The following is a 27,425-nucleotide window of genomic DNA, read 5'->3' as shown; positions in this document are numbered from 1 at the left end:
TATAGCTTTAAGTAAAGGTATTTGAATAGGAATATCAGGGAAATGTACTTAAAGTATTGAAAGTCAAAGTATGAAACAGTTGTGTGTTTAATGGTCTAATAATTTCAGCTGGACTTGTAGGCCGTTATATTGTTGGCTATTTTGATTTATAATAAAACATCAGATTTTTTTAAACTACATGTGTTTTGTGTACAAAAGACTTAATGACTTAAGTAACTAATAACTAAAGCTGTCAGATGAATGTAGTGGAGTAAAAAGTACAATATAAGTAGAAAGTGGCATGAAAAGAAAAGACTCAAGTAAAGTGCAAATACCTCAACATTTGTACTTGAGTACAGTACTTGAGTAAATGTACTTAGTTACATTCCACCACTGACGCTTCACTCGGGTGGTCAGCTAGCAGGTGGAGTTGTCAGATTTGGTGTGTTGTAAATTAAGACAGGTGCTTTTTGTTAAGTCAGCAAGCAGCCTTATCTCTGTTGGTCATTTTGCAATCTGCAGTGTAGAACCCAAAATACGTCTACACACTGCTCCGGAACTCTGATGTTTCAATACAAATAACTTTGCTCGCTAGACTCCTTCTCCATTTTTATTTATTAGTTTACTGATTACAGGGCTTTAAAAGGTCAAGCTGGTGGTCAATTTTAAGAGCTTCCTCTGCTGCTACATTTGGAATATGAACAGGTCATTACAGTGTGAATATTAATTTTTTTCCCACATTCAAACTAAAATTAGAATTTCTAAATTTCCCTACGTCCATGTAGCGCTATAGTCCAAATATAATCTGCTGTATATGCATAGATTATTATTACTCTGTGTAGCTTTTATTCAATTTTGAATACATTTATTCACTTTGCAAGTACTTTTGTGACTCTGCATTTCGTCAAATGTCGGGATATACAGTAGGTCTTACATTTCATTCATAAAGTTCTTAAAAAGGTCTTAAATTTGACTTGTTGAAACCTGCAGAAACCCTAATTTCGGATAAAAAATTGGCAGCCCTATATGTATTTGATTGGCCAACAGAGAACCAAATGATGAGCCAGATTGACCTTTTTTTGTCACACTGGCCTCATTCCATAGATTGTGTAGAATGGACGTAGCATTAGTGACGTCACCCATTGGATTGTGGACTGTTTTTGGCCATCGCCATCTTGGTATTTTGGTGCCAGAAGTGACCATATTTGCACTGTAAATCAGAATATGTAAGCAGTACTCAAAATAATTGAAAACAATCACTTTCCACAATGTTTTTGAGTTTATAAACTCAACAGTCGGAGGTTATTAGAGCTTAAATATTTAGAGTAAAATTTACTTGTATTTTTAGATTACAGTTAAATTAAAGTACTTATTATTATTAAATTATTATATTATTAAATATACTTATTTCTATTACCATTTGTGTGCATCCCGTTCCAGAAATGCTTGTTACTAATCCTAGCTTCTGGGGAGTTTTACTCCACTCTACGTCCATCCATGCTCTGCTGGGCCACGCTACATTCTGTAACGCCCTGCAGCGCCCTGATATGACATGAACTACTACGACTACCATTTGAAGTCACTGTTCCATTATTTTTTGACTATTATCGCCACTGTTCATCATATCCCCAACCGGCCCGTCAGACACCGCCTACCAAGAGCCTGGGTCTTTCCGAGGTTTCTTCCCAAGAGGGAGTTTTTCCTCGCCACTGTCGCGCTGCTTGCTCTTGAGGGAATTACTGTAATTGTTGGAATTGTTGGGGCTTTGTAAATTATAGAGTGTGGTCTAGACCTACTCTATCTGTAAAGTGTCTCGAGATAACTCTTGTTATGATTTGATACTATAAATAAAATTGAATTGAATATTAAGCCAACTCAAATATTATCAGTAAATCCAACTCAAAAATATTAAATTGAATAATTTTAAGTCTAAACACTAAGTAGTTTGTGTTTTAAGATTACAGTACTCATACCAATTAATTAATTTGAGCATTCGGGTTTACAGTGTGGACAAAAGGGTGGAGCTGGGGAGAATAAGCCAGTGTTGTGAATGTATTCATGGCACTATGCTAAGCTAAACACTAAAGAGGGAAAGTCACCCTTTCTTTAAAGATTATTTTTTGGCGGCTTTTCCCTTTATTTGAAAGTGGATAGTTATGAAAGGGGGAGAGGGATGGGGGATGACATGAAACAAAGGGCAGCAGGTTGGATTCAAATCCTGCGCTGCTGCAGGACTCAGCCAACATGGGGGCGAACGCTCTCACTGGGTGAGCTAGAGCTAGAGGCCGCCCCTATAGAAACAGACTTCTTTTTGGAATTTGCCTCCTGCTGGAAAGTAGATAGAATGCCATTTTAAGGCATTTCCACATTGGCTTCACTTTTGAGTTACAGAAATTGACGCGTCAATTTCAATTTTTTTTTTTTTTTCAGGCAATGCTAAAGTTGATCTGAATGTGGCCCTCAATGAGGAAAAATACCTATGATAAGTTTGTCAGGATGGAATAATTGTTAAAAGTATTGAATGGTACTAACTAAATATACACAAATAGATTATCCAGTTGTTACAGAGCAATGCTTTGTGCTGAATACCTGCAGGCTGAAAAACCGCCCCCTCAGAGGAAACATATAATACAAACAGCTGTTAATAAGCCTATGCATTTCAGGTAAACTGTGGAGGAAGATGTAGTCTCTGCTTATTTTCAGCCTTTCAGCCTTGTTCACCGTTGTTCTAATGGTTACAGTTACATAAAAAGACAATCCTGCTCTCTGTCTCGTCTCTCTTGCAGCAAATGGTTGGACTGCACTGATAGTTACACTGATTGCTATACTGTGAAGCTGATACAACTCTCTGGATGCAAAAGAAAAAATATTCTAACAGTGGTTCTCAAACTTTTTTCAATAATGTACCCCCTTTGAATTGTTTTTTTTTTTAAGCCAAGGGTTTGCATTTTTCGGTAGGAAATGTAAAGAGGTACAAAACAGCGCTGGCAGTGATAGATTTACCAAACACCAACCTTGTAACTGAAAAACATTAAAATCCTACATTTCAAATGTTTTCAATCCATCACTTCATTCATTTATGATTATAGTATAATTATTTTAGGACCAATGCATGACATTTTTTAATTATTGCAAAAATCTCACATACTCCCTGCAGTATTCCAAAGAACCCCGAGGGGTATGCGTACCCCCATTTGAGAAACACTGTTCTAGAGTACCACTCACTCTACAGCGTGGAAAATAACAATGTACTGTAGGGCATACCTAGTCTATATCGACGACATTTCATTTATGGGATAGTTCCAGTGCCGCCGGAGGTTCCACCGGATATCCCTTATTTTCACCTTCCGAATTCTCTGTGTTGACATTCTAAACTCAGGAAACATCCTCCGAACTAGAACCGACAACCGAACTAGAACCGACAATCAAACAATATTTATCTTTGTTTCGAGTAAAATTCTCATCACGCACTCAACAGCCATTTTAATTCCAGAGCTCACCTCCCTAAGTAAACATGTTCCACCAAAACAAGTTCCTTCCCGAGACGAATTTGCAGAGGCACCGTTGCTCCGTTCAGTCAATTGTGATTGGTTTAAAGAAATGCCAATAAACCAGAGCATGTTTTTCTCCCATCCAGAAATGCTTTGTGGAGTAGCTAGACCCTTCCCTTTTTCGATTAAATAAAAGCATGTCAATAAACTACATGTCTGGACCTGAATGAGGATATGATGGGTTCACAGGCTTTTCTAATGTCACAGATCTCTCTTTCTATTCTGGGTGTCAAGCTGCTGCACATATCAGTAGGGAAACCGTTGATTAAATATGACCACATACTGTACATAACTTGTAGCTTTACTGCTCTCTCTGAGCTCATCCGTTGATTTCACTGCTGTTGTTTATGGTCTTTTTTATGTGGGATTAGTTACAAGTCATTGGTCATTACTGGGAAAATGTCTCATCTCTGGCATCACAGTACTGTTCACAAGTATGCTTTCATCTTCAATAAGCAGTGAGAGATCATTCTGCATGACTGCATTCATCTGCACTGAGAAAACAATACAGGAGACTTTGTCTGACATCGAGTCTTCGTTAAAAGCTGGACTCTTTAAGCCAACGAGGACCTTAAGCCTCCGAGGTGCTCCGAATAATGGAAAGTTTGAATATGTACAGGTTTCATGACAGCTTTGGAACAAGTGGACTTTGAGTTTGAATTGTTTGTTATTCTATATATTCTACATCAAGCCACAATTTGGGTTTCATTTACTCAAGCATTATATATATTTTACTTTTTCAAATTGTCAGAAATAACTGGAAAATGCATAGATTTCTGTCAAATAAGTTAATAAGTGCATTCACTTAACGTGGACCGACAATTTTAACTAGGGCTGTAGTACTTGAGTCCGGACTCAGACTCATGGCGCTTTTCTATTGTCTTGGACTTGTCTCGGACTCGTTGGTATTTGGACTCGGACCTGCTTGTGATTGGTCGCCTGCTATACATCTGGCTGGGTCATATACCTCAATCATCAGGTATCAATAATTTTCATTTTGGCCACAGACAGAACGTCAGTGTTGGAACCGCAGCAGTGGGTTAAACATAGTATTTTAAACAGAGGCCTCAGAGCATCTGCCTCTGGGACAAAAGAAATCATGACCAACATGTGGCCTTCCTGAACAAAGGATTAGTGGCCTACAGGTAATTCTGAAAGCCTGTCCACCAAACTACTACAAAGGAAAAGTTCACAAAAAAATTCATATTAGTTCAAGAAACCCAGTGACTTAAAGGTAGGGTTGAGAAGCTAGCAAGATTTGAAAGTAGCATCTCCTCTGGGCTTCGTCTAACCCCTCCCCCTGGCTCCCCCCCACACAGACGTGCGCAAGCGTCTGCTTCAGAGCAGAGTAGAGAAAGGACTGGAATTCAACTCATCACAACTCCTTCATTTTACCTACAACTACACAGTTTACATAGTTTCCCTTCTATTTATTCCCAGGAAGAATTAACTGTACAAAGTACCCTTTGTATGTTTTGTTGACACAAAAAAAGATAAATTACTTTCCGTTATTACAACTATCGAGACATTATATCTCATCTCCGTACATGCTGCACAAAATCATTACAACCAATGTGGTATAAAACTTGTTTATTTTTCATATAAACAATAATTAATATCATATAGTAATCAAAACTTTGTCAAGGGCTCCAGTGTTAGCAGACGAGTCTGGCTCTGGCAGTATCGTCAGCTGTGGCAAACTACTTTGGCCTTTTAAAGAGAATATAGAAAGACAGCCACAATGAACAGCAGTACCGTTACGCTAATATTTAGTACCAATATCATTTATCTAACTCACCGGGCCCTATTTTAACTACAGTATCTAAGCGCACGGCGCAGGTGCGTTTAGGGCGTGTCCAAATCCACGGTGGAAAAAAGTGTCCGCGCGCCGAGCGCCTGGTTCAAAAGGGTTTTACGTAGTGTCTTAATTCATTCATAGGTGTGTTTTGGGGCGTAACATGCAATAAACCAATCAGTGTCATCTCCCATTCCCTTTAAAGCCAGGCGCGTTTGTACCTTGGCACATTGCTATTATGATGGCGGATTTGCACTGTAATCTTTTTATTTGTAATCTTTTGCATGTTTGTGTGCTGCTGCGATTCCTTGTGTGTGTAACAAGCATAGTGTCCGTGCGCTGTGCATAAGCCAAGGCACATTTTACTAAATTGCTGTTAAAATAACAATGAAATGCTGCGCTATTGACTTTAGACCAGGTTTTTGTTGGTCAATGGCGCGAACACTTCCCGCTGCCTCAAGATAGCAATACACCCAGAATGCACCTGAACACACCTCCCTGTAAGACCAGCACGCCCATGGGCGCCCAGATGGGCGCAGGTGCATTTGCTATTTAAACGACGTGGGCGCCGGACGGGAAATTGGCAACTGTGTCGGTCTTAAAATAGCAAAGACACTTGCGTCGGACTTTGCGCCGCGCAGGGTGCAAGATAGGGCCCATTGTGTAAGCCTATGTGTTGCACATCGAAGAGAACAGCTCACTTCTACATCAAGCTAATGTTACTCACCGGTCGGAGAGAGACTGGGAAACAATAGTTGACAAAGCAGGGAGAGGTGGGCTCATTGATCCGTGTTTCCACGGTGTCAACGTCGAATTATCCTTGTTATAACTAGAAAATAATGACAAAAGGAAAACCGCAGTGCCTGCTAGTGATGGTCAAATGAAGCTTCGCGAACCAGTGTCTTTACTTTCTGAGCTCACTAGATGGTGCTGTCTGTTCAACAAAGGGTTTGAAAACCCATTGAATTGCCATTCATTTAACCTTTTTTTTTAACAGACAGCCCCATCTAGTGAGCTCAGAAAGTAAAGACACTGGTTCGCGAAGCTTCATTTGACTATCACTAGCGCCTGCATCAGCACATCTGTGAAAAGCCAATATGTAAATGACACATGTTCAGACCCTGGCGACCATCTAACGTTACACAAACTAGCGTTTTGTTTGATAAGAATATGTAAACAGTAGTAGCTTACTAGTAACGTTAGCCTAGATCGACAGGGAAGCTAACATTAGCATTGGGCTAATATGGCTTACAGCGCTACATAAATAATAAAAAATACGTTGGCTAGACATTTCCTGAAAACAACAAATCTCCCGCAAAAAAACATGTACCTGTCCAACAGAAAGAGGGCATCCATGGCGTCAGTTTTCATCTCTTTCAACTCCTTCAGCTGTCTCCATGCTGAAAAGCGTTGCCAATATTTATTCTTGTTTGTCCTCTAAAGCCTTTTAGTTGTCATTATATTTCAGATACATCTTTTTTTCTTCCTTTTAGCCAGGGATGATAATCGCTCTATCCTTAGTAAAGGCAAATAATAAAACAGCGAGTAAGTCTGGTAAGTTCAGAAAATGACATCACTTTACTGTAATGACACCCTTGTGTCATATTATGATATCCAAAATCTAAGATGTCTCATATCACGATATCAATATAATATCGACATATTGACCAGCCCTACTGTCTACTGCTCCTAATATGCTTAGAACATTGTACTGTGTGAATGTAACAATTAAGAATAAAGTTTGTTGTTTTGAGAACATAAGAATTGTATTACTAAATATTTGGGAGTCGAGCTGCAAAAGCTGCTGCTAGCTCCTCATTAATGTCCCTCGCATGCAACGTTCATCTGACAGCAAAACTCCACCGGGTTATCCTGGACGTGAGTGGATAATTCTGTTAAGCCCCACCTTATAAGTCACGCCAGGTGATGACAGTGTGGAGATGGGTATGTCTCGCTGAAAACTGTAAACCACAAAAAAATGTCCTCAAGTTCTCCAAAACTGTCAGAACAGGGAGACTTTACAGATCTGTGTGAGCGCTCGTAAAATCTGCTCTTGGGATTTGTTTTCTGCAGTTTTGTCATTAACACACTTCCATACAGATCTGCTGCAAAGTATCTCAGTAGTAACACAAGTGTGTGTGTGTGTCCAAAACATTTTTGTTTTTTAAATATGGTATATTTAAAAATATTTTAAATATATTGTTGTCTATCTGTGTGTGTGTGTGTGTGTGTGTGTGTGTGCTCAAATAAACACTAAACTGACACAGTTAACAGCCAGTATATCACTCATTTAAGACTCTCTCTCTCTCTCACACACACACACACACACACACACAGTAAAGACACAATGATAAAGTCTGCAACAAAGCGCATAAAAGACTCCACTCTAAGCCTGAAAACAACATAAGATCCCAAAATGCACCGCACTCATGCACCCCACTCAATCCCAGCAGGTGTTGGAAGTAAACACACCCACATGCACCAAAACTTCCACATGTCTTTGTGATGTCACTTAAGCGCACCACCAGACGAAGCAAGTATAAACGCACACAGACCACATATAGGGAAACGCACATATAGATGCGCCACAAATGCGCATACGGCACTTTATGAATTCAAAGTGCGCCACGCACGCGCCACGCCACGCGCCATCAGTATCCATACAGCGTGTTATGGCAACCTTTTAGGTGATGCAGCTCAACATAAACACAGTGACAGACTGCAGACGGGCAGAGGCGCGTTTCCACACGCAGTGCGCACTGTGGCGGTCCCGGTTCAGGACGCACATATCTGTACACACACACACACGCGGCTGTGGAGCCGCATCGTTGGACCGTAGCACGCTTTGCTAATATCTCACCTTTTGTGGTGTCAAACAGCTGCACGGCTCCCCGCAGACCGCTCCGAGGACACACACACACGCGCACGCACGCACAGCCGGCCGGGGGCTGGAAGTTGTTGTTCTCCCCCCCTGCCTTTTTTTACTGTGCACTGGCTTGCTTGCTTTCTGTCCACTTTCCTCTCTAGGTTTCTGTCTTTGTGTCTTCTTTAAATTCGCAGTTTCCCTCTGTAAACCAAGTAGTAAATGCTATAGTCTGTGTCAAAAATCCCCAAAACCACCGTCCAGGTTTTTCCCCGGGATGACGAGAGTCAGCATCAGCTGGCAGACAGAGAGAGAGAGAGAGAGAGAGAGAGAGGGAAGGGAGGGGGGGGTGAGGAAGGGGAGGAGGGGTCTGCTCAGATAAAGATGCAGCCAGCCGCTGCGCTTTCTTCCATTATTTTCTTATCTCTCTCTCCCTCTCTCCCTCCCTCTCTTTCTGCCCTTGCTCTCCCTCTCTCTCTCTCTCTCTCTCTCTCCTCTCTTTCTCTCTCCCCTCTCTCTCTCTCTCTCTCTTGCTGGACAGATCGATGAGGGCTTGCTCAACAACACTCCCTCCCCCTTCTCTCTCTCTCCCTCTCTCTGTCTTTTCTCCATCTCCGTTAGTATGCTAGTAACCCATCTTGTAGGCTATGCGCATCTGTGTGTGTGTGTGTGTGTGTGTGTGTGTATATACATTCTCATACATACAGCACAGCATGTTTATAGTGTGTTGGATCCTAAAGGGATGTTTAAAGCAGAAGCTACAGTTAAACATCCAAAGAGGAACACATGATGAGAGTAACACAACCTGTTAGTGTAATCCCATTAGCTCTCGGCTCAATGCAACACTACAAAAAGGTGATGCAATGGTTCCGATGTGGGTGATAACAGTGAGCTGAAACCTGTGAATGTTGTACAGTGTGCTGCAGTGTGCAGTCTGGTCATGTCACATCGCATGGCCAGATGGATGACGTCTTTATTTCAGACCTGCAATTCTGCTGGAGACAGAAACAGGAAACACATGCTTGGATTTGCCAGACGGAAAGAATATTCCCATAGTGTAATATGGCTGTAATATCCACAACAGGGTTTCTTCCCCAGTGTATTGCCAGCCTGGTGCCCACTGGGCCTAAGCCACTGGCAAGTATTTTGTAATGACATTTTTTTAACTTTTTAGGGGCGGCTTGGTTGAAAACTTAAACTGTAAGAAAACAATCCGTAGAAAAACAGATTATGTCCTGGCAGCAAATGTAGCAGTACCTTTTCCGTTAAGTTTACGGACTGTTTTCTGTTAATCCAAAAACGAAAAATTCTGTAGATTTACAGTATATCCTCTGTACCTTTAAACGGACATTTCTGTTAATCCAAAAAAATCTAAATACGGAGAAACACCTGTGAAAAATTATTACAGAAAATTCCTTCATATTAACACAGTAGCCTATATTAGCTTGTATTTCTACGAACTTTTCAAACAGTGTAGACATAGTCATATTTTCAAATCTCCTAATCTACTAAATGTATGGCCCTATGGAATCAGTGTTTAGCTTTTTTAAATCCTCAATTTCGCAATTCCATCCACGATTCTTTTATCACAGAAACTATTGGATTTTACATTCAACACATTTCTCACTCCCATTGCGTAAAATACGGACGCTTGGCCATGTGCATTGGCTGCTGTTATTGACGCTAAAAATCTCCTTTAGTGTCACATCAACGCACTTGGTCGGGACTCTTGGCGTCACTTTTTGACCCTCTGGGTCGAGGCGTACATTTAACTGACATGCGGCACAACAACGGGACAGTTAGGTTTAGGAAAAGTGGTGGTTGGGTTAACAAAATGTACGTTTCAGTGACACGTGGGACAAGAACGGGACATGAACCCCAGTCTCCTGGGTGAATTTCCCATGTTGTTTGACCCATCCACCACCCCAACCAGCCTGATTTTTGGTCGTTCATACTACTCTCTACTGTTGTCGCTCTTAAAGGGGTGATTCAGAATTTTGGACATAGGACCTTACTTCCAAGTTAGCCAGTGTGTTATTTATCAGTGGAGACAGTTTTCAACACTTTTCATCCAGTCCTTCCAGTTGCAGAGTTTGCTAGTGCTAGGCTAGCGCAAGTCAACAGTATCTGCTAGCCTGCCATTAAAAGTAGTCTTACCCACTCCACAGTACATCCAAGGCAAATAAATTATAACGCCAGAATATCTGTTGATAAATTAATGTTAGAAATAAAACTACCCTTGCATCTCAATGATCGCATTACATTTTGAGGGACTAGTTTCTTAGCAGTGGAATTTTACTTAGCTCCGGTTAGTAGTACTGCGCCAAAAAGTAAACAGAGAAGCGCACTCCAGTCGGGAAACCTAGTAGTAGCCCAGTACATTGGTATTGAAGCATTGTATTGGAAACTAAGGACTAGGCAACATGGTGATCCAGTGTGCATTTAGAAATTGTAAAAATAAATCAAAATGGGCACCACAAAGTTTCCACAAATTTTCATTGCGAGATCCACAAAGGAACCAACGGTGGCTTCTTGCTGCTGGCTTGGACATCAAGGCAGAGACTCTACTCAAGTGGCAAATGCGTAGTGATAATTTTAGACCAGACAACTTTGAAAAACCCCGCAATCTAAAGGACCACAAGTCACTGACAACGAATGCGGTTCCATCCGTCTTTCTAGATGCAACAACAGCTACTGATGAACAGGTAATAACTTTTGGTAGGCTACTCTAACTAATAAAGCTAGCCCCTTTCATAACGCTAGCTGTTACTGATAACTGACAACGTTAGTGGAGATAACGTTACTGTTCAATGCATTGCAGAGAGTGACAACATTAGCCAACAGTATAGCAACACTCTTGGTAGATAATGGCTGGGCTAACCGCTAACTTTAGGTAATTGCTGACAGAAAAGTCATGTAAGCTCAGACAGTTTACATGCAAATTGCTAGCCCGTGTGCTTTCATGTACCGGTAACGTTATGTGAGTTACAGCCTGGCAGAGTGGAATTAGTTGGAGCTCACAGCAGCAGGTAAATAAACTTGCGTGATTGTCATGTAAACCAGCTTTCTTGGTAGCCTAGGTAATATCACTCCGCTGCTGCTGTAGCCTATGGTACCAACTACAGGGAACAAAGTATAACTATTGCAATGCGATGCAAGGGGAGTTTTAATTCTAACATTATTCTATCCATAGACATTTACATCGATAGTCTGGCGTTATAATTTATTTGCCTCAGGTGTACTGTGGAGTGTGTAAGACTACTTTTAATGGCAGGCTAGCAGATACTGTTGACTTGCGGTAGCCTAGCACCAGGAAACTCTGCAACTGGAAGGACTGGATGAAAAGTGTTGAAAAACTAGCACCTTGGTATAACTCCCAAACTCGCAAATTAAAACAAATCTCGCGAAACCTCGAAAGTAAGTGGCGTTCCACCAAAGTGGAAGAATCCCGTTTGGATTGGCAAGAAAGTCTCAAAACCTGCACTGTAGCCAGGCTGACAGACAGGCCACAGCTCTACTGAGCCATCTATTCCTCTAGCTCTAAGTAGTAATGACTTCATGAGCTTCTTTAATGATAAAATTATAACAATTAGAGATAAAATTAATCACCTTTTGCCCTCAACTTCTAACAGTTCACCTTTAAATGCAGGACCGCTAGAAATAACGACTAGTCTCAACATATACTTAGACTGCTTTTATCCTATAGACCTCCAACAATTAATGTTAAAGATATCCTCAGCTTAGCCATCTACCTGTCTCTTAGACCCTATCCCAACGAGACTACTCAAAGAAGCATTACCTGTGGTTAACACTTCATTACTAGATATGATCAATATGTCATTATTAACAGGTTATGTACCGCAGGCATTTAAAATAGCTGTGATAAAACCTCTTCTGAAAAAACTGTCTCCTCATTCAAGAATTAACTTAAAACTCTCCTATTTGATAAAGCTTATAGTTAGGGAGTGAGGAGTTGCAGTGTTCACCTATCTGGCCCACCTGCTTCTCTTCATAATTGTTAGATTAATAACATTTAAAAAAAGTAGAGGGAGGCAGGCCAGCAAAGCCCGATCCGTCAGGGGAGAGTTCAAAGCCCGAACAGGCTACCTCTCCTTATGACCTCTCTTAGTTACGCTGTTATAGTTTTAGACTGCCGGGGGACTTCGTTCCTTCCTTTGACACACTGAGCTGCTCTCTCCTCTCCCTTTCTATTACCATTTGTGTGCATCCCATCCCAGAAATGCTTGTTACTAATCCTAGCTTCTGGGGAGTTTACTCCCCGGAGTCCTTATGTTTTTTCACCCAGCGTATTTCCTTGGAGAACGTTGGCTCCAAGATCCTGGTTGCAGCTGTCACCGTGGTCCTGCTGCACTCCCTGCTGAGCTCAGCGGTGCCCTGCAATGTCATGCTGCTTCCTGCTGAACCCTGCAGCTTCCTGCTACGTCCATCCATGCTCTGCTGGGCCACACTACATCTTGTAACGCCCTGCAGCGCCTTGATATGACATGAACTACTACGACTACCATTTGAAGTCACTGTTCCATTATTAATTTGACTATTATCGCCACTGTTCATCATATCCCCAACCGCCCGTCAGACACCCGCCTACCAAGAGCCTGGGTCTGTCCGAGGTTTCTTCCCAAGAGGGAGTTTTTCCTCGCCACTGCTTGCTCTTGAGGGAATTACTGTAATTGTTGGAATTGTTGGGGCTTTGTAAATTATAGAGTGTGGTCTAGACCTACTCTATCTGTAAAGTGTCTCGAGATAACTCTTGTTATGATTTGATACTATAAATAAAATTGAATTGAATTGAAAACTGTCTAAACTGATAAATAACATACTGGCTAACTTGGAAATGAGGTCTTATATAAAATTCTAAACCACCCCTTTAATACTACCTCATCTTACAGTGCTGCGGTGGAGCTGGTGCGTACCATACAGACGCTAAAGGGAGATTTTTTGCATCTGTATCTGACGCTGAGAGCCACTGACTCAGTATTTGACGAGTTGGGAGTGAGAACGAGTTGCTACATTAGTGCTGCCATCAGTCTGACTGCTGATGAAAAAGGAACTTGCCACCGGGCTAAACAACGTTTCTGGGGGAAACCCTGCACAAACGCCATCAAACCTGCTACACAAACAGTTGATTTTCTTGGAAATGAGCTGAAGTAGCAGCAATCAGCTCTTTGTCACTTGAACAAAAATAAAGCTTCAGAGTAACAGTGTCAACAGTGTGCAGGAGCTAATTGACTCATCACTTAACTGTCTGTATACAAGTGTGCAAAGATTACTTTCATGGTATGACTGGAAACGGTGTTAATTGTCAGAGGAGGCTGGATGCTGTGACTACTTTAAAAATAGCATTATCAATCTACTGTAAAACAGGGGTGTCAAACTGGTAAATGAGTATCCCATCAAGAGCCAGACACTGACATGCTTTTATTTAATAAAAAAAAAAGTCAAATATTTTTGGCTGTATTATTGCATGTCTCATATAGTCTCACTTACAGTTTGGTCGACATAAAGCCCAAAAAAATACCCTCAGCCTTCATAGCCAAACAAAGAGACAAAGTTGTCGGAAAAGGTTCAAAATGTCTAAAAAAAAGATTAAGAATTGTTGGAAAAAGCACCAAAAAATGTCAGACAAAGCGACAAAAACTAGGTGGGCCAAAATTGATTGTGAACCAAAATTGTTATGAGGGCCGGATCTAAGTCTGTGAGTGGCTGGAAATGGGAATTGAGACAAGTGATCTAAAATATAAGTTGCATCCAGGGGCCCATTTCATGTGCTGCATCATTAATTGGAGCGTCATACACTTCAATTCCTGCATTCTGGTGATTTCTTATGCAAATATTTGTGCCTTTTCTGCACGAATCACGTCTTTATTTTCTTTATTTTCTACGACTCTGTTGTGTTCTTTAACCCCCAAATGTACAACATGTACACTTTATATTTCACACTTCCTGTCTGTCAGATCGTATATAGATCCACACATTTCCGACCGCACTTGAAGGCAGCTTCATTTCACGGAGAAAGAGAGAAGAGACGTGCGCTGCTGGTTAGGATGGCATGGTCCACTATAGTGGTTTCTGAAATCGTTGGGAAACAAATTTACAGATAAGAACATGTTCTTAGCCCCCTGAACGGTTACCTGTTTGGCTTGTCAAATTTTTTGAGGGGGGCAAATCTACCTCTTATAAATATTTTGGGGCGATTTTGGGGGCATATCCCCCCCAAAATCTATGCCTATATGCGTCCAAGCAATCCTTTCAAATTCCTCGTGTGAAGTGGGCCCAAGCTTCAGAAAAACATGTCCATGACACTAAACCACACAAAGAAACTGTTCAAGCGCTGAATCACAAAGCTAACCAAGCACAACCTCAACCGGTTACAGGTCTCGGTGAAAAACTAAACTCTGGATAAACCGAAGAAGAGAGGTTTTGTAGAAGCTGTGCTGCAGAAACAGAGAGACAAACAAGAGATTGTTTTCAGGGCTGCTCACAATACAAGTATTAGTTTCTAATCAAGTAGTGTAATGACTATAATAGTAGTGTCACTAAAGGGTCTCATCTCAGTAACAAATATGATCTTTTTGTTGCTTTGCTCAGTGTATGGAACTGTAAATAATTTTTTTTTTTGGAACCACTCTCCACAATGCTCTCCTGTGGTAGTATCCAAAAAACATGGTAGACGCTAAAAACAACACACCCAGCTTGGCTCCCAGCCTGGTGCCTTTTTCTATAGCCACAACGTTCCACTCTGCAGGGTAAATCCAGACAGCTAGCTAGCTAGGCCTTGACACCTAAACAGGAGATTTTCTTTTTATCCCAGGAGGAAGGCAACCAAACACACACATTTATTGTACCAAAGGAACACTAATACAGACAGATCGCTGAAACATTTCTCTATAAAACTCCACTGTGGGTGCTGAGTATTATAGTTTGGAATTGTCTTTTGGAAATCTCCACTGATTCACGGAACAAAGAAAAATATCCAAACAAGAAAGTGAACCCGGGAGGAGGTCAGCAGTATTTTAAACACTGTCAAAGTGATTTAAAGTCGACTTCTCCTTTGTAAGTCATATGTTGTTTTTGTGAACTGAGCAGACCCGATCAGCCAAATTGCTGGCAAATGAACTGTAATGAACTCTGTGTGTGTGTGTGTGTGTGTGTGTGTGTGTGTGTGTGTGTGTGTGTGTGTGTGTGTGTGTGTGAGAGTGAGAGTCTTAAATGAGTGATTTCCATGTCAGGACTCCTCAGGGCTCTGTGCTGGGTCCACTTTCTGGCATTAGATTAATTCCTTTGAGCCATGCAGCCCACAGAACAACCAGGTTCTGGCTGAGACTAATTATTACGCAACAAAACAACAGGTATCTACCATACTGTGAACTCACTGTGTTCTGTGGCGTCAACTGTTTGCTTCAGTTCATATTAATATGGTGAATAAGCTGGTGTTGTGGACTTTAGGGACCTACCAGTAGTTTGACATGTTTAAAGTGCTCATATTATGCTCATTTTCAGGTGTGTGTTGAGCTCTCTGTTTTAGCTTCAGAGTGAGGCATCACACTTCTATTCCATCTTTGTTGGGAGTTGAACAACATGTATGCACTACTAGCCAGTCAGAAGCAGAGTATGAGGGCATGCCACGCTAGCAGCTAGACGAGCATTATAACGTGTGTTACAAAGTGACGCATGTTTGTCACGGAAGTAAACCTATTACATGCACACAAAAAAAAAAAAATATATATATATATATAACACGATAAAGGAAAGGGAAAAAGCCAAAATATGAGCCAAATAACTACCATCAGCTTACAACTTAATAATAATTATAATAATAACTTTTATTTATATAGCACCTTTCACAAATCCCAAGGACACTTTACAGAATTACTGGGGCTAAGCTTGGCTGATGGAGGCTGTAGGCTGTGGTGAACTGGTGGAGTTTGAGGAGTTTTTTTAAACATGTCCAGGGATGTAGCATTGCCGATATCTGCAGGGAGGGTGTTCCAGAGGGATGGGGCTGCAACACTTAGGCCAGGGCTGCCAACTTTACAAAAAACCTTGGAGTGAGATTTGGTGGGGCCAAACCAAAAAGAACAAACCTCATTAGATTAGGCAGTGAGGGGAATTAATTCTTCAATCAAGGCCTTTCCCACCACAAGGTCCAGCAGAAAATAGACTGAAAAATACCAACAGCAAGACAAAAGACACAGCATGGCTCATTTTGTGTATGTTTACTTTGGAATAAAGGTCCTGTTATTTTAACATATTTTAAAATTCCCAAACTAATAACAACTTAAATACAATAAGTTTAACCACTGTGTGAACATTGTCTTTAAGATATGTGTGCCTTGTTGTACTGAACTGTGGCCTTCTTAGAGGCCTTGATGGTTGCTCCCACTTGAAGCAGGGCTCCAGGCCAGCTATTTTTATTGTCATTATTGATGACAGGGTGTCATCCAGGGCAAGGCTGTTCCTGGTCTTGGTCTTGTTGAGTCCCACACAGTGGAAATAAGCTCTCAAGTAGTATTGTTTTTTTTATTTCTTTTTTGCCTTTGATAGATAAGAATAGGTTGATACATAATTAAAGGGGTGATAGAATGCAAAACCGATTTTACCTTGTCATTGTTGAAAAATGACAGTTTGGTGGGTAAATAGGACATACATAGAACCTCTAAATACCATTGTCACCACTTTCCTCTGCAAATCTCACAATTTGAAACTGCCTCTGAAAACGGGCAAATCTCAACGAGCCGCAGAGTTGATGAATGATCAACTCGGCGGCTCCTCCTCATTTGGCTCTAGTCTCTCTCTTTGTCACGCCCCAACATTTACATAGGCTACACAACTGACCTGAGATCAGGTAGTCTTCTGAATCTAGGTCACGCAGATCTCTGCTATTCCATTACAAAATTCACTTCTGAAACTTTTGTATGTGAGAAATCAACTATGTAAAAGTCAAATATGGGCCGTTTTACGAAAATTGATGGCTAATTGCAAATTTTGTCCGACTGTGTGTCGGAGTTCAGCAGCCGGTGCTGCCTGGGTTGCTACATCGCCGCTCTGCCTGTCCTCCTTCACAGACCCCGGCCTGCTGTGAGCTAGATTGAGCTCCGTCACGGCCGGCAGCTCGCGGTACTCAATACCCGCGCAAACTCACCCTTTCTGGGTGACTGGACTACCAAATGGCGCTGCCCTGACAGAGCTCCAGGGCCTGCAGCTCGCTGTTCCCCCTCCCCTCTTCCTGCTAAATGGCCGTTGTGTGACTGAGAGCGCGGTCAGCGAGCTTGTTACGCCCGCAATCTCTTACCGCAGGTTCCAGTTAATATTATAATGGATATGTGTGTTGAGTTAGTTAAACAAACGATTGGGGAAATAAACGCCTCTTGTCCGCGAGTCTCATTGATAGAGCCTGCGGTGAGTTGGAGTCCATCAATGAGAGCTAGCTAGCCTCCTCCTAACGAGACCTCTGAAATTCACAAAAATGCATTAAATTGAAATCGGACAAGTGTTAGCTAAGCTTTGTAAGACCTTGGGGAACCTGTAATATATGTGCCGTGATGAAATTCAAACTGTAAATATACTATAGTTATGCCGAAAGTGTAGCTAGCTAGCCGCGATCTTTTCCCATTGTATTGAATGGGACACATAACTAGCTAGCTGCTCTTCCTAACAAGACCCCTGACGTTCAAAAAAATGCCTTAAATTGAAATCGGACACAACTGTTAGCTTTATAAGACCTTGGGGAACCTATAATATAAGTGCCGTGACGAAAGTGTAGCTAGCTAGCCGCGATCTTTTCCCATTGTATTGAATGGGACATATAGCTAGCTAGCTAGCTGCTCCTCCAACAAGACCCCTCACGTTCATAAAAATGCCTTAAATTGAAATTGGACACAACGGTTTGCTTTGTAAAACCTTGGGGTAGCTGTGATATAAGTGCTGTGATGAAATGCAAACTGTAAACATATTATAGTAATGCCGGCAGCCGGCCGTGGAGCCCCGGGAGTGCAGAAATCCACAAAGGGTGACTTTGCGCTGGGTATGGAGCCCAGCAGGTTTCCGCTTTCTCGTCAGACTGTATGGAGCTCCTAAAGTGTGACACGTCTTACCAAATTTGCAGTTAGCCATCAATTTTCATCAAACAGCCCATATTTGAGCTTTATATAGTTGATTTCTCGCATAAAAAAGTCTCAGAAGTGAATTTGGTAACTGTGGTGTTGGGTTCTTAAAATAAGGAATAAAGACGTAGCAGCTTAGATTCACACGGCTTACTTTATTGTTCTCTCTTCAATTCTCCTGCTATACAACCCCATGATAGCCTATACTGCCCCCTAGTGCCTATGGAATGCCGTTTTATTCACAATTAAATAAATGAATAAATAAATACATCATGAAATAAATAAATGAGGCAATACATACATAAATAATTAAATAAATGTAAGTATTTCATGGTTCTTTTATTTCAAAAGTCCATATTTATTTATTTCAAGAGACTTTTATTTTCCTAATGCCTTATTTATTTATTTCAAGAGACTTTTATTTTCCTAATGCCACAATTATTTATTTCACTCTGTATTTATTTCCAGTTCTTATATGCAAATCATGCAATCATCTCTCACATTCAGAACAAGGTGAATGGGACTTCTTTGGCAGACCAACAACAGGACAATTTTAACAATTTTCTTATTCTTATTCATCACTAAATTCACTTCTGACAATGTTTTAGGCGAGAAATTAACTGTTTAGATTTCGAATATAGGCAGTCTTGCGAAAATCGTTGCTAAATTGACAATTTGCTTCAAAGTTTTCGGAGTTGAGAAGCTCCATAAAGTAACGCGACAACCAGCAGCGCCTGCCCCGGCCGCTGGCTCGGACAGTCTCGCTCGGACACACCGCTGTAAACCGGAGGTCTCTCAGACCGCTCTCGTAAATAAGGGGCTTTTATTTCGCCGTTGACAGATCGTTTGTTTAAATATCACAACACACGTCCATCATAAGATTAATGGGAACCTGGGGTTAACTGTCTTTTTGGAGTTAAACTCAACAAGCACCTGACAACCTCGCTGGCCAGCCGTCTTTCACACACACACACCGCCACACACACACACACACACACACACACAGGGCCACAGCGCAGCAGCAGAGGAGAGAGTGGGTCACAGCAGTAAAATCAGCCCACTTCGTAGCCACAAACCTCACCCAGGCACGAATCAGCCGTTTCTCCTAGTGGACCCTCTGCCCTGTTTCTGATGTATTGTACATCCCGCACAAACACAATAGTTCACCATTTTTGCTAGGTCTCCAATATAACTGCTAGCCTACCCGTGGTTAGACTAACGGTAACTCTAGTCTTAGTGGAAGGGAGGGGGAGTGCTTAAAACCACTGTAAAAAGTTCCAACTTTTCATATTATATTCTTTATGTTTAATAAGCACATTGCTTAACTTCATGAAAAATGTGACCTGCAATTTACACTTTAAAGGTCCTATGACATGGTGGTCTTTTGCTGCTTTTATATAGGCTTCAGTGGTCCCCTGATACAGTATCTGAAGTGTCTTTCCCCAAATTCAGCATTGATGCAGAATTACAGCCACTAGTTTCAGTCCCTCAATGAGCTTTCTTCAGGACGTGCCATTGTCTGTAGCTTTAAATGCTAATGAGGAGGAGATTGACAGGGCAAGGTGGAGGGTGGGGGTGTGGCCTTGACCAACTTGCGGCCACGGCACTATGCGCTAATGTTTACAGTGGATGTATCGCAATGGCTTGTAGACTCGCAGTTGTTGAAGCTTTCCAGTTTGACCCAGATTCTGGTCCGGAGGGAGAAGCACCTGAAGGAGCTGCAACTCTGCGGCTACAACAGCAGGTCTCCGAATGGTTAGTTGAAAATATAGTGTCTGGATACAGTACTTTAGTTGGTTTGTTTATGTATGCTGTTACAGTTACTATCATGTAGCTAACGCTAGCCTACATTGTTGGCTTTTCATGTTGCTGTAATTTGGTAGCGTTCTAAAGCTGTATTAGCTTCTATATCAGTCATATCAGTAATGTTTGTATTTTAGAGAAGACTGTACTTTGGCTTGTTTTTTAATTGTGTCTGCATATGGTACTTTAGTTGGTTTGTTTATGTATGCTTTTATGTATGGCTTTTCATGTTGCTAGAATTCTAAAGCTGTATTAGCATCTATATCAGTCATGTTTGTATTTTAGAGAATACTGCACGGTGGCTCATTTTGTAATTAGGCCACGTACTGTATAATGCAGTAATGTTACACATAACCCATGATTTACCCCAGAAATGTTTCCTATATATAATAAAATATCAGCTATAGACACTAACCAGCACCACTCTTAGTTAATCATACCTCTGCCATTATTACATCTACCTTTTTGTATAGGTACAAAAGGTAGGTGCCGTTGTGGAAAATGTGTTACCATGCCCACAGAAGCTGAGAATATTTGCTGCTTGGAGACAGCTCAGGTAGCATTGTCACCACTAAATTGTACTAAAAAACTACTTCGTCTATTCACGTGACAACTAATTGTGCTTTAAAATGACACTTACCATTTTTAATTAAAATTAGGTTACTAGAAGACTACGGGAGGTCAAAGAACAGCTTACATGTATGGTTGACCATCCTGGATTTGAGCCTGTCTGCTTGAATTTCTACTCTCTGCAGAATGCAGGCCAAATATACAGAGCTGACTATGGCCCTCTACAATTGAGAGGAATACACCAGTAAGTTGTGCTTTGTTACAGAAGTTAATATAAAAAATAAAGTCTTGTCTTGACTCAACAAATTGTGTGCTTAATTTTCATCCAATAGTGTTGACAGTGTCCAGATTTATTTACATACGAAAAGAAATTCTTTTTACAAAGCATGCATTGAAGATGATCCATAGGAACATAGGAATATTTAGATAACAATAATAACAACATAATAATAAAAAATCTATGCAAAACTAAATAACAGAATAAATAGTTCAGTCGCTACAGGTATCTCTCCTATCGTTCCTTTGTGAGCTGGTGCTGGGGCCTCCTGGGATCCTGGAGAATCCGGGTCGTTATTCCAGCTTGTGTGGTTCTGCGCATCCGCTCAGAGTTTCCTGATGAGGAAGGCCACTATGTAGGCTTTAAACTGCCCCCCGTTTGAACGTTGACACAAAGCTGGCAATGACCTCCTCCTTGTCCGGCTTCTCATACTGCGCCGATAGGTCCTCTCAAACAGGGATGGCCAACAGTGCAGCGGTGTATGGCGTAGGGTCGACAAACACTTCCTCAAAAATGAGGTCCATCATGTCGGCAACGTAACCTGTATCATAAAACAAAATCACAAAAATATTTCTGTTTTTAATTGTTTGGGTTTTGTTTTTACTGTGTTTGTGTATTTAATTGTCTTTTCATTAAGAGAAATAAATGTTAGAATTTGAAAATATGTTTTTTTTTTTATTGAATTGAACCCTTACCAAAGGTCGGCTGTGTCTTTTGTGGTTTAGCTCTGCACTCTCCCTTCCTAGCCTTTGGAAAGTAGATTTTGAAGAGAGGTTCCTGTGTTTTGGCCTGTGGTCGGTCCGCATTTTCATTGTAATGCATAGCAGCCAGGTAGAGTCTGGAAGTATAATACAAAACTTGTTAATAACAACAGATATTTTAGGCTACAATTATCAAAACGAAGGATGATGGCATGGAAAGCCTCCAATGATGAAGTTTGGTAGTGGGGGCTCAGTTTTGCAACATCCTCCATCGTTCTTTTGTTGGTCAGTAACTTCTCCAACTTGTAGAAAGCTGGAGTTGCTGCAGACAATAAGACAATATATTAGAAAAAAATACAGTACACAATATTACAACATTGATCCCTGGTAAATTTCTGAAAATGACTAAATAATTACAGTGCGTGTAGTTGTCTGTTTACTGTTTTTACATTTAGCCTGTTATATTGATGAAATACCTGCTTGGAGCCATTTACTCTTGTCAGTTGTCTTGCGGATCACATGCTCGCACTTGGGGTAAAGGGGATCCTCGTATGTATGGACATCTCGAACATGGTTCAGGATCGCGGTCCACTTTGCGATTCTCTCTGGGCCGGAGGCTGAGCTAGCTGCAGTCCAGTATATGTGGTTGTTGATGCTTTTCATCCACTTCTTGAGTTTCTTACAGTCTTTTTGCTTACTGATTGCTTCCAGTTTCTTTGAAATTCCTACAACGAAAGCAAAATATATTACACTTAGTTAAGATACTCAAACTGAGTAATTACTCTATTGTAGCTTTTCAAAATCAATTTCAAAGCAATTTTTTTTAACATTTACTCATAGTGTCAATATTTTCACAGCAAAGATAAGTCTTTTCACCAAATGGGAGCTTTACGCAAGCTTTAAAAAAAAATCTAACATCAGGTCCTTCGCACCAAAAGGATATCACTAACAACTGAAACAAAGGAAAAGGCTGGAGCAAAAATGATAGATTTTGTATGTTATAGTGGAATATGGACGTCAATCAGCTCAATATTGGCACTGACAATATAACTTTTGCCATGTGCCAGACATCGTAGTAATGGGTTATGTTTCTCTCCCTGAGGAACTTCTGTACTCGTGGATGACGATCAGTGACAATGCAATCAAGTTTGACGCCACGTGACTCCAGTAATGCTAGACTCCTCGTCAGGCCCTCCTTCTCCATGTGGTAGCTACCACCAACCTGTTGACACAGAAAACAATATATTAAGAGAAAATGCATTACAGACTTTGACTTTCAAATTCCAACCAATAACCCCTTTGCAAAATAAATTTGGGCAACTTACCTGAACCAACTGAATGTCCACAATGGTGTTACACTGGGGATCCATTGTTGTATAACTCCCATACTTTGCAGAGTGGCCTGTTTTTGTTCAAATAGGGATATCAGTAATCACTATTTAATGCTTATTATGTCTGGAATTTTATTTATGTCACTCCATTTAACTTCCAACAATAACCCATGTATAAACTACACTTATTCAATAAAGTATCAATACCTGGTGAGTCAGCTCTCATGTCACCACCAAGGATCACTTTTTCCTCCTGACACAGCCGCTGCAGATTCACATCCTGTGTGACTTTCCAATGGTGAATAACTGCCGGTTCAATGAAAGATCTGGCATGGCGGCGAAATGTTTCATACCAAAACAACTGTAGCTTCATTGCCTTGAAGACCTGTTGGTTTGGGAGGATAAATAATACATGTAATTTGATCTAAATTGAAGTAATTCACAGTCAAAGTAACTCCAGTTGCACATCATTTACCTTTTCAATTTTGATGAAAGATGCACCACTGAGGTACATGGCGGCAGAAAGGTGCAGATTTCCAGCCGGCGTGCTCCCAAGGACAGGCTGGCTATTCCAGTGTCTTGTAAATGTGCAATGGGGGCACCACTGCTTCAGAGACAGGAATGTCCCCAGCCTTTGGGTCTTCACATCACATGCCCGCGTGCAGACTGGACATGCATTAAACAACTCCATGATGCAGTTCTCGTACACCATGTATATTTTGCTGTTGTGGGTGGAAGTGGATGAATCTTCTCTGAAAAAAAAAACAAAGAAAGGAAATTTCAGTTTGTGTTAAACAGATTGAGCTTTCATCTGGACTGTACTTTAAACCATCATCCTGTTTGCAGCTGGTTTAACAATCTTTATGCACATAAACAGTCCGAAAAGTATTGATAAAAACAACAGTCTCACTGACACTATTCCTTTATGTCAGAATGGCATACAATTTAGAAAAATTATAAAAGTAACTTACGACTTTAGCGTAGAGTCTAACGATGCTGTGATGGAGTCGGCAGGATCATAACTGGAATCCTGTCCCTTTGAAGCTCCCACCAAAGAGCTGCCCTCCAATGGATTGTCTAAACAAGGTCTTTTGGGTGGTCTCTTTATAGGTGTCGATGACAGGCACAAAGGGTCTGCATTTGAGGGCCCCACACCAAAATCTCTGCAGGAGACACTTGCCTGGATAACTACGGCCAAAATTTAAACAGGAAAGTCCAATGAAACAACACATAATGAAAGCATTGACAAATGCCACAATACTTACTGAGTGCATGAAAAGTAAATGTACTGAAGGTGGCAAGTACATACCTTCACTTCTAAAGTGGGGCCGCAGAGTCTTCAAGGCTAGCTGTGTGCCTATAGTACGTGTTTCCAGGTAGTCTGTCTGGCAGGCAACATCCCTTGAGAAAGGCAGCTTAATGGAAGCAGTTGATGTGCTGGCCTGTGTACAGAAAACAAGGTAAAGTTAGCACTCAATTTATTACTTTGTATATATTTGCAGAGGTGCACACTCAATAATTTAAAAGATGGCATAGGCAGATATTGCACGCGCCGTAACACCAACAGCAGAACGGTTATCCAAATAACAAAGAAGTGAACAACACACGTGTTACAGTGTGTATTCACACAAGGGCTGTTGTCAAGACCAACTTTGTTGAGTCCAAGACAAGAACAGGTCAGAGTAAAGACCGAGTCCAGGACAGAAAAAATAATCTTATGCATGACAGTATCAAGACAATAATTTTGGGTTATTATTTGTTGATCTAAAAGCAAAAACAGTGTCACAACACCCACAATTTGTATGTATATCCATTCCCCTTGATATCATATAATCTAATGATCTAAAGAAAACAGAATGACATATGATGAGACATAATAGCAGTGTTACAACTGATACAAACACCAATCCACTACTTATACCATTGCTAGGTACTAGTACACAGCATTTGAGCAACTAAATGACAATATAGCTTCACTCCAGATGTAAAGAAGTGACCAGTATTACAGAGTGTACCCCTATAGTTGGTTTAGCTAGGCCTTAAAATAATGGCCTGGATCTCCGTGAAAAGGCACAATATGCGTGTCTCCATTTCAAACATTACTGCAGGTTAAATGCTTTTAGCAGCAGAGGTTGAGTGTGGGCGACAATAATGTCATGGTTAGCTCGTCGAAATTAGCTAATGTCCGGTAGCATACGTCCAGGCTAACTATAGCCAGTTATCTGTGTGTATAACGCATTAAAACCTCACACATTTCGACCCAGGTCTTATGTTGACAAAGTAGACGCAGATTTAGCTAGGAAACTCACAGTAAAGCATTCGTAATATTTAGCTACCTAGCAGGCTGTTGCACTAACGTTAGCAAACGTCGGCGTAGCGTTAGCTAGCTGTCTGAACTTGTGAAAAACTGAACATCCACGTCCAAGCTTTGTTTCTCCAAGAGCGGACTCGTTATTACGACATATCGAGCGGATTCCTGAATGGCTCATCTGAGCTTACTTTTTTTCAAAGGCAGAGCAGAATACCCAGGGCTCGGTTTACACATATCACCATTTTAAACCAATTGGGGACCATAAACAGGCTGGGGGAACTCATTAATGTTAAAAAACCTCATAAAATGAAATTTTCATGCCATGGGACCTTGAACAACGCCTCAGCTGTCGTGTCAACCCGCAGTGGACAGAGTACCATGAGCTGCCTGTTGTGGTGCTCTGTCAGGTCAACGCTAGTTGGTCGTCTAGTTACCCCAGAATAGGTGACTGAGGGCTGGGCACACAGCACCGCAAACTGCCGGTCGTGGTGCTCCGTCAGGTCAGCGCTAGTTGGTGGTCTAATTACCCCAGAATAGGTGACTGTGCGCTGGGTAAAGAGTACAGTGTTGCACTCTCACTTCGTCAGCCTTTTTTTTTTTTTTTGGCTCTGTTCTGAATGTGAAAGATAGCCACGCCCCCTGATTTGCATATAAGAACTGGAAATAAATAGAGAGGGAAATAAATAAATGTGGCATTAGAAAAATAAAAGTCTCTTGAAATAAATAAATATGGACTTATGAAATAAAAGTACCATGAAATAATTAAATTTATTTAATTATTTATGTATTTATTGCCTCATTTATTTCATGATGTATTTATTTATTTATTTATTTATTTATTCATTCATTCATTCATTCATTCATTTATGTATTTATTTATTTATTTATGTATTTATTCATTTATTTATTTATGTATTTATTTATGTATTTATTCATTTATTTAATTGTGAATAAAACGGCATTCCATAAGTGCCCTGGCAGTCTAACAATATTATAGATCACACCACATCTCCCTTTCTGAAAAGCAATAAACTGTGACCTACATATTTATCACCAGGTTGCATCAAAACTCATAATCTCACTTTTGCATGTGAAACATTTGGTCTACTATAACATTTCTTTACAGTGATTATTTAACACTACTTTCCTGTGAACTCTATTGAGACCAGATTACACTAACAAATATGAACTCTTTGAGGCCCTTTAAACTACGAATGAACACACAGTAGTCACCCTAGACCTTTAACACAAAACAGGATTCAACCTCCTATTAAACACCCTCCCTGTTCTGCCCTCAATACATTTAGCATCTTTTCTTTTTCATTCCTTTTTTTTTTTAAATTGAGTTCTTACAGATTTAGTCTATCGGGCTTTGAGATAGACCTGCCAGACCTGGTTCTCACAGTTTGGGGAGAGTTCTGAGGCCCCTCCGGAGACACCTGACCAGTGTCCGTCGAAGTGTCCTGCAGGTCAACCCCTGCAGCATGCCCTTGTGTGTTACTGCTGTCGTCTGCTGACACTTGATCTCCTGGTGACAGGTCTGAGAGATTTCTCACTCTGTGTCTGCGGTCGTAGTTGCTTGCGTCCATCCATCTCTTCTCCCTTTCTTTGCGCTGCACCGACCGAAGGTCTGGGATGGCTGGCTCCAACACCGCCGGGAAAGCTGGCACTGTTGTGCGCAGGCGGCGCCCCATAAGCAGCTGGGCCGGACTGAAGCCATTGCTCAAAGGAGTGCACCTGTAAGCCAGCAGCGCACGATAGGGGTCAGTTGCTTTCTTCAGTAGATTTTTGATGGTTTGGACAGCGCGCTCGGTCTCGCCGTTGCTTTGAGGGTATCTGGGGCTGCTCGTGGCATGCTCGAACTCATACTCTGTGGCGAAAGCTGTCATGTGAGCCAACGCAAACTGAGGACCGTTGTCTGTGACTAGAATCTCTGGTATGCCGTGCCTGGCGAACGTTGACGTGAGGTGCTTTACCACATCCACACATCTTGTCGGGCTCAGCTGGGCCACCTCAACATACCTGGAAAAGTAGTCCACAACAAGCAAGTAGTCTTTGTTCTTCAATGTAAACAAATCAGCCCCTAGCTTCTGCCATGGCCTATCAGGTAGCTTGGAAGA

The 27,425-nt window shown here is 41.2% G+C and overlaps 2 protein-coding genes across 2 annotated transcripts in view; both read right to left on the bottom strand.

Moving 5' to 3' along the window:
* The window catches only part of oprl1 (opiate receptor-like 1), a 118,636-nt gene extending 110,153 nt beyond the window's left edge, over window positions 1-8,483 (bottom strand). The window contains exon 1 of the mRNA XM_028583652.1: window positions 8,186-8,483. The gene's annotated coding sequence lies outside the window, so the exon portion shown is untranslated. The remainder of the gene's footprint in view (window positions 1-8,185) is intronic.
* A 12,543-nt stretch (window positions 8,484-21,026) lies between these two features.
* On the bottom strand, window positions 21,027-25,872 carry LOC114559114 (uncharacterized). Its single transcript, XM_028583571.1, has 10 exons — window positions 25,740-25,872; window positions 24,304-24,436; window positions 23,966-24,182; window positions 23,470-23,746; window positions 23,202-23,379; window positions 22,989-23,065; window positions 22,707-22,885; window positions 22,140-22,388; window positions 21,658-21,985; window positions 21,027-21,503 (listed from the first exon to the last, which is right to left on the bottom strand). The coding sequence occupies exons 4-8, from the start codon at window positions 23,704-23,706 to the stop codon at window positions 22,358-22,360; spliced, it is 702 nt and encodes a 233-aa protein (XP_028439372.1). The 5' UTR covers window positions 23,707-23,746; window positions 23,966-24,182; window positions 24,304-24,436; window positions 25,740-25,872; the 3' UTR covers window positions 21,027-21,503; window positions 21,658-21,985; window positions 22,140-22,357.
* Between the last annotated feature and the right edge of the window lie 1,553 nt (window positions 25,873-27,425).

This window comes from Perca flavescens, chromosome 7 (assembly GCF_004354835.1).
Source record: "Perca flavescens isolate YP-PL-M2 chromosome 7, PFLA_1.0, whole genome shotgun sequence".
Lineage (NCBI taxonomy): Eukaryota > Metazoa > Chordata > Actinopteri > Perciformes > Percidae > Perca > Perca flavescens.
Note: the sequence above shows the minus strand (reverse complement) of the source record. Positions and strands in the feature narration are given on the sequence as shown.

Excerpts from the sequence above, each read along its gene's own strand:
- LOC114559114 (XM_028583571.1), bottom strand. The coding sequence starts at position 23,706 with ATGGTGTACGAGAACTGCATCATGGAGTTGTTTAATGCATGTCCAGTC. Across the intron at positions 23,066-23,201 it reads CATGAGAGCTGACTCACCAG|GCCACTCTGCAAAGTATGGG; the intron begins GTATTGATACTT and ends GAACAAAAACAG. Across the intron at positions 22,389-22,706 it reads CACATGGCAAAAGTTATATT|GAATTTCAAAGAAACTGGAA; the intron begins GTCAGTGCCAAT and ends CTTTCGTTGTAG.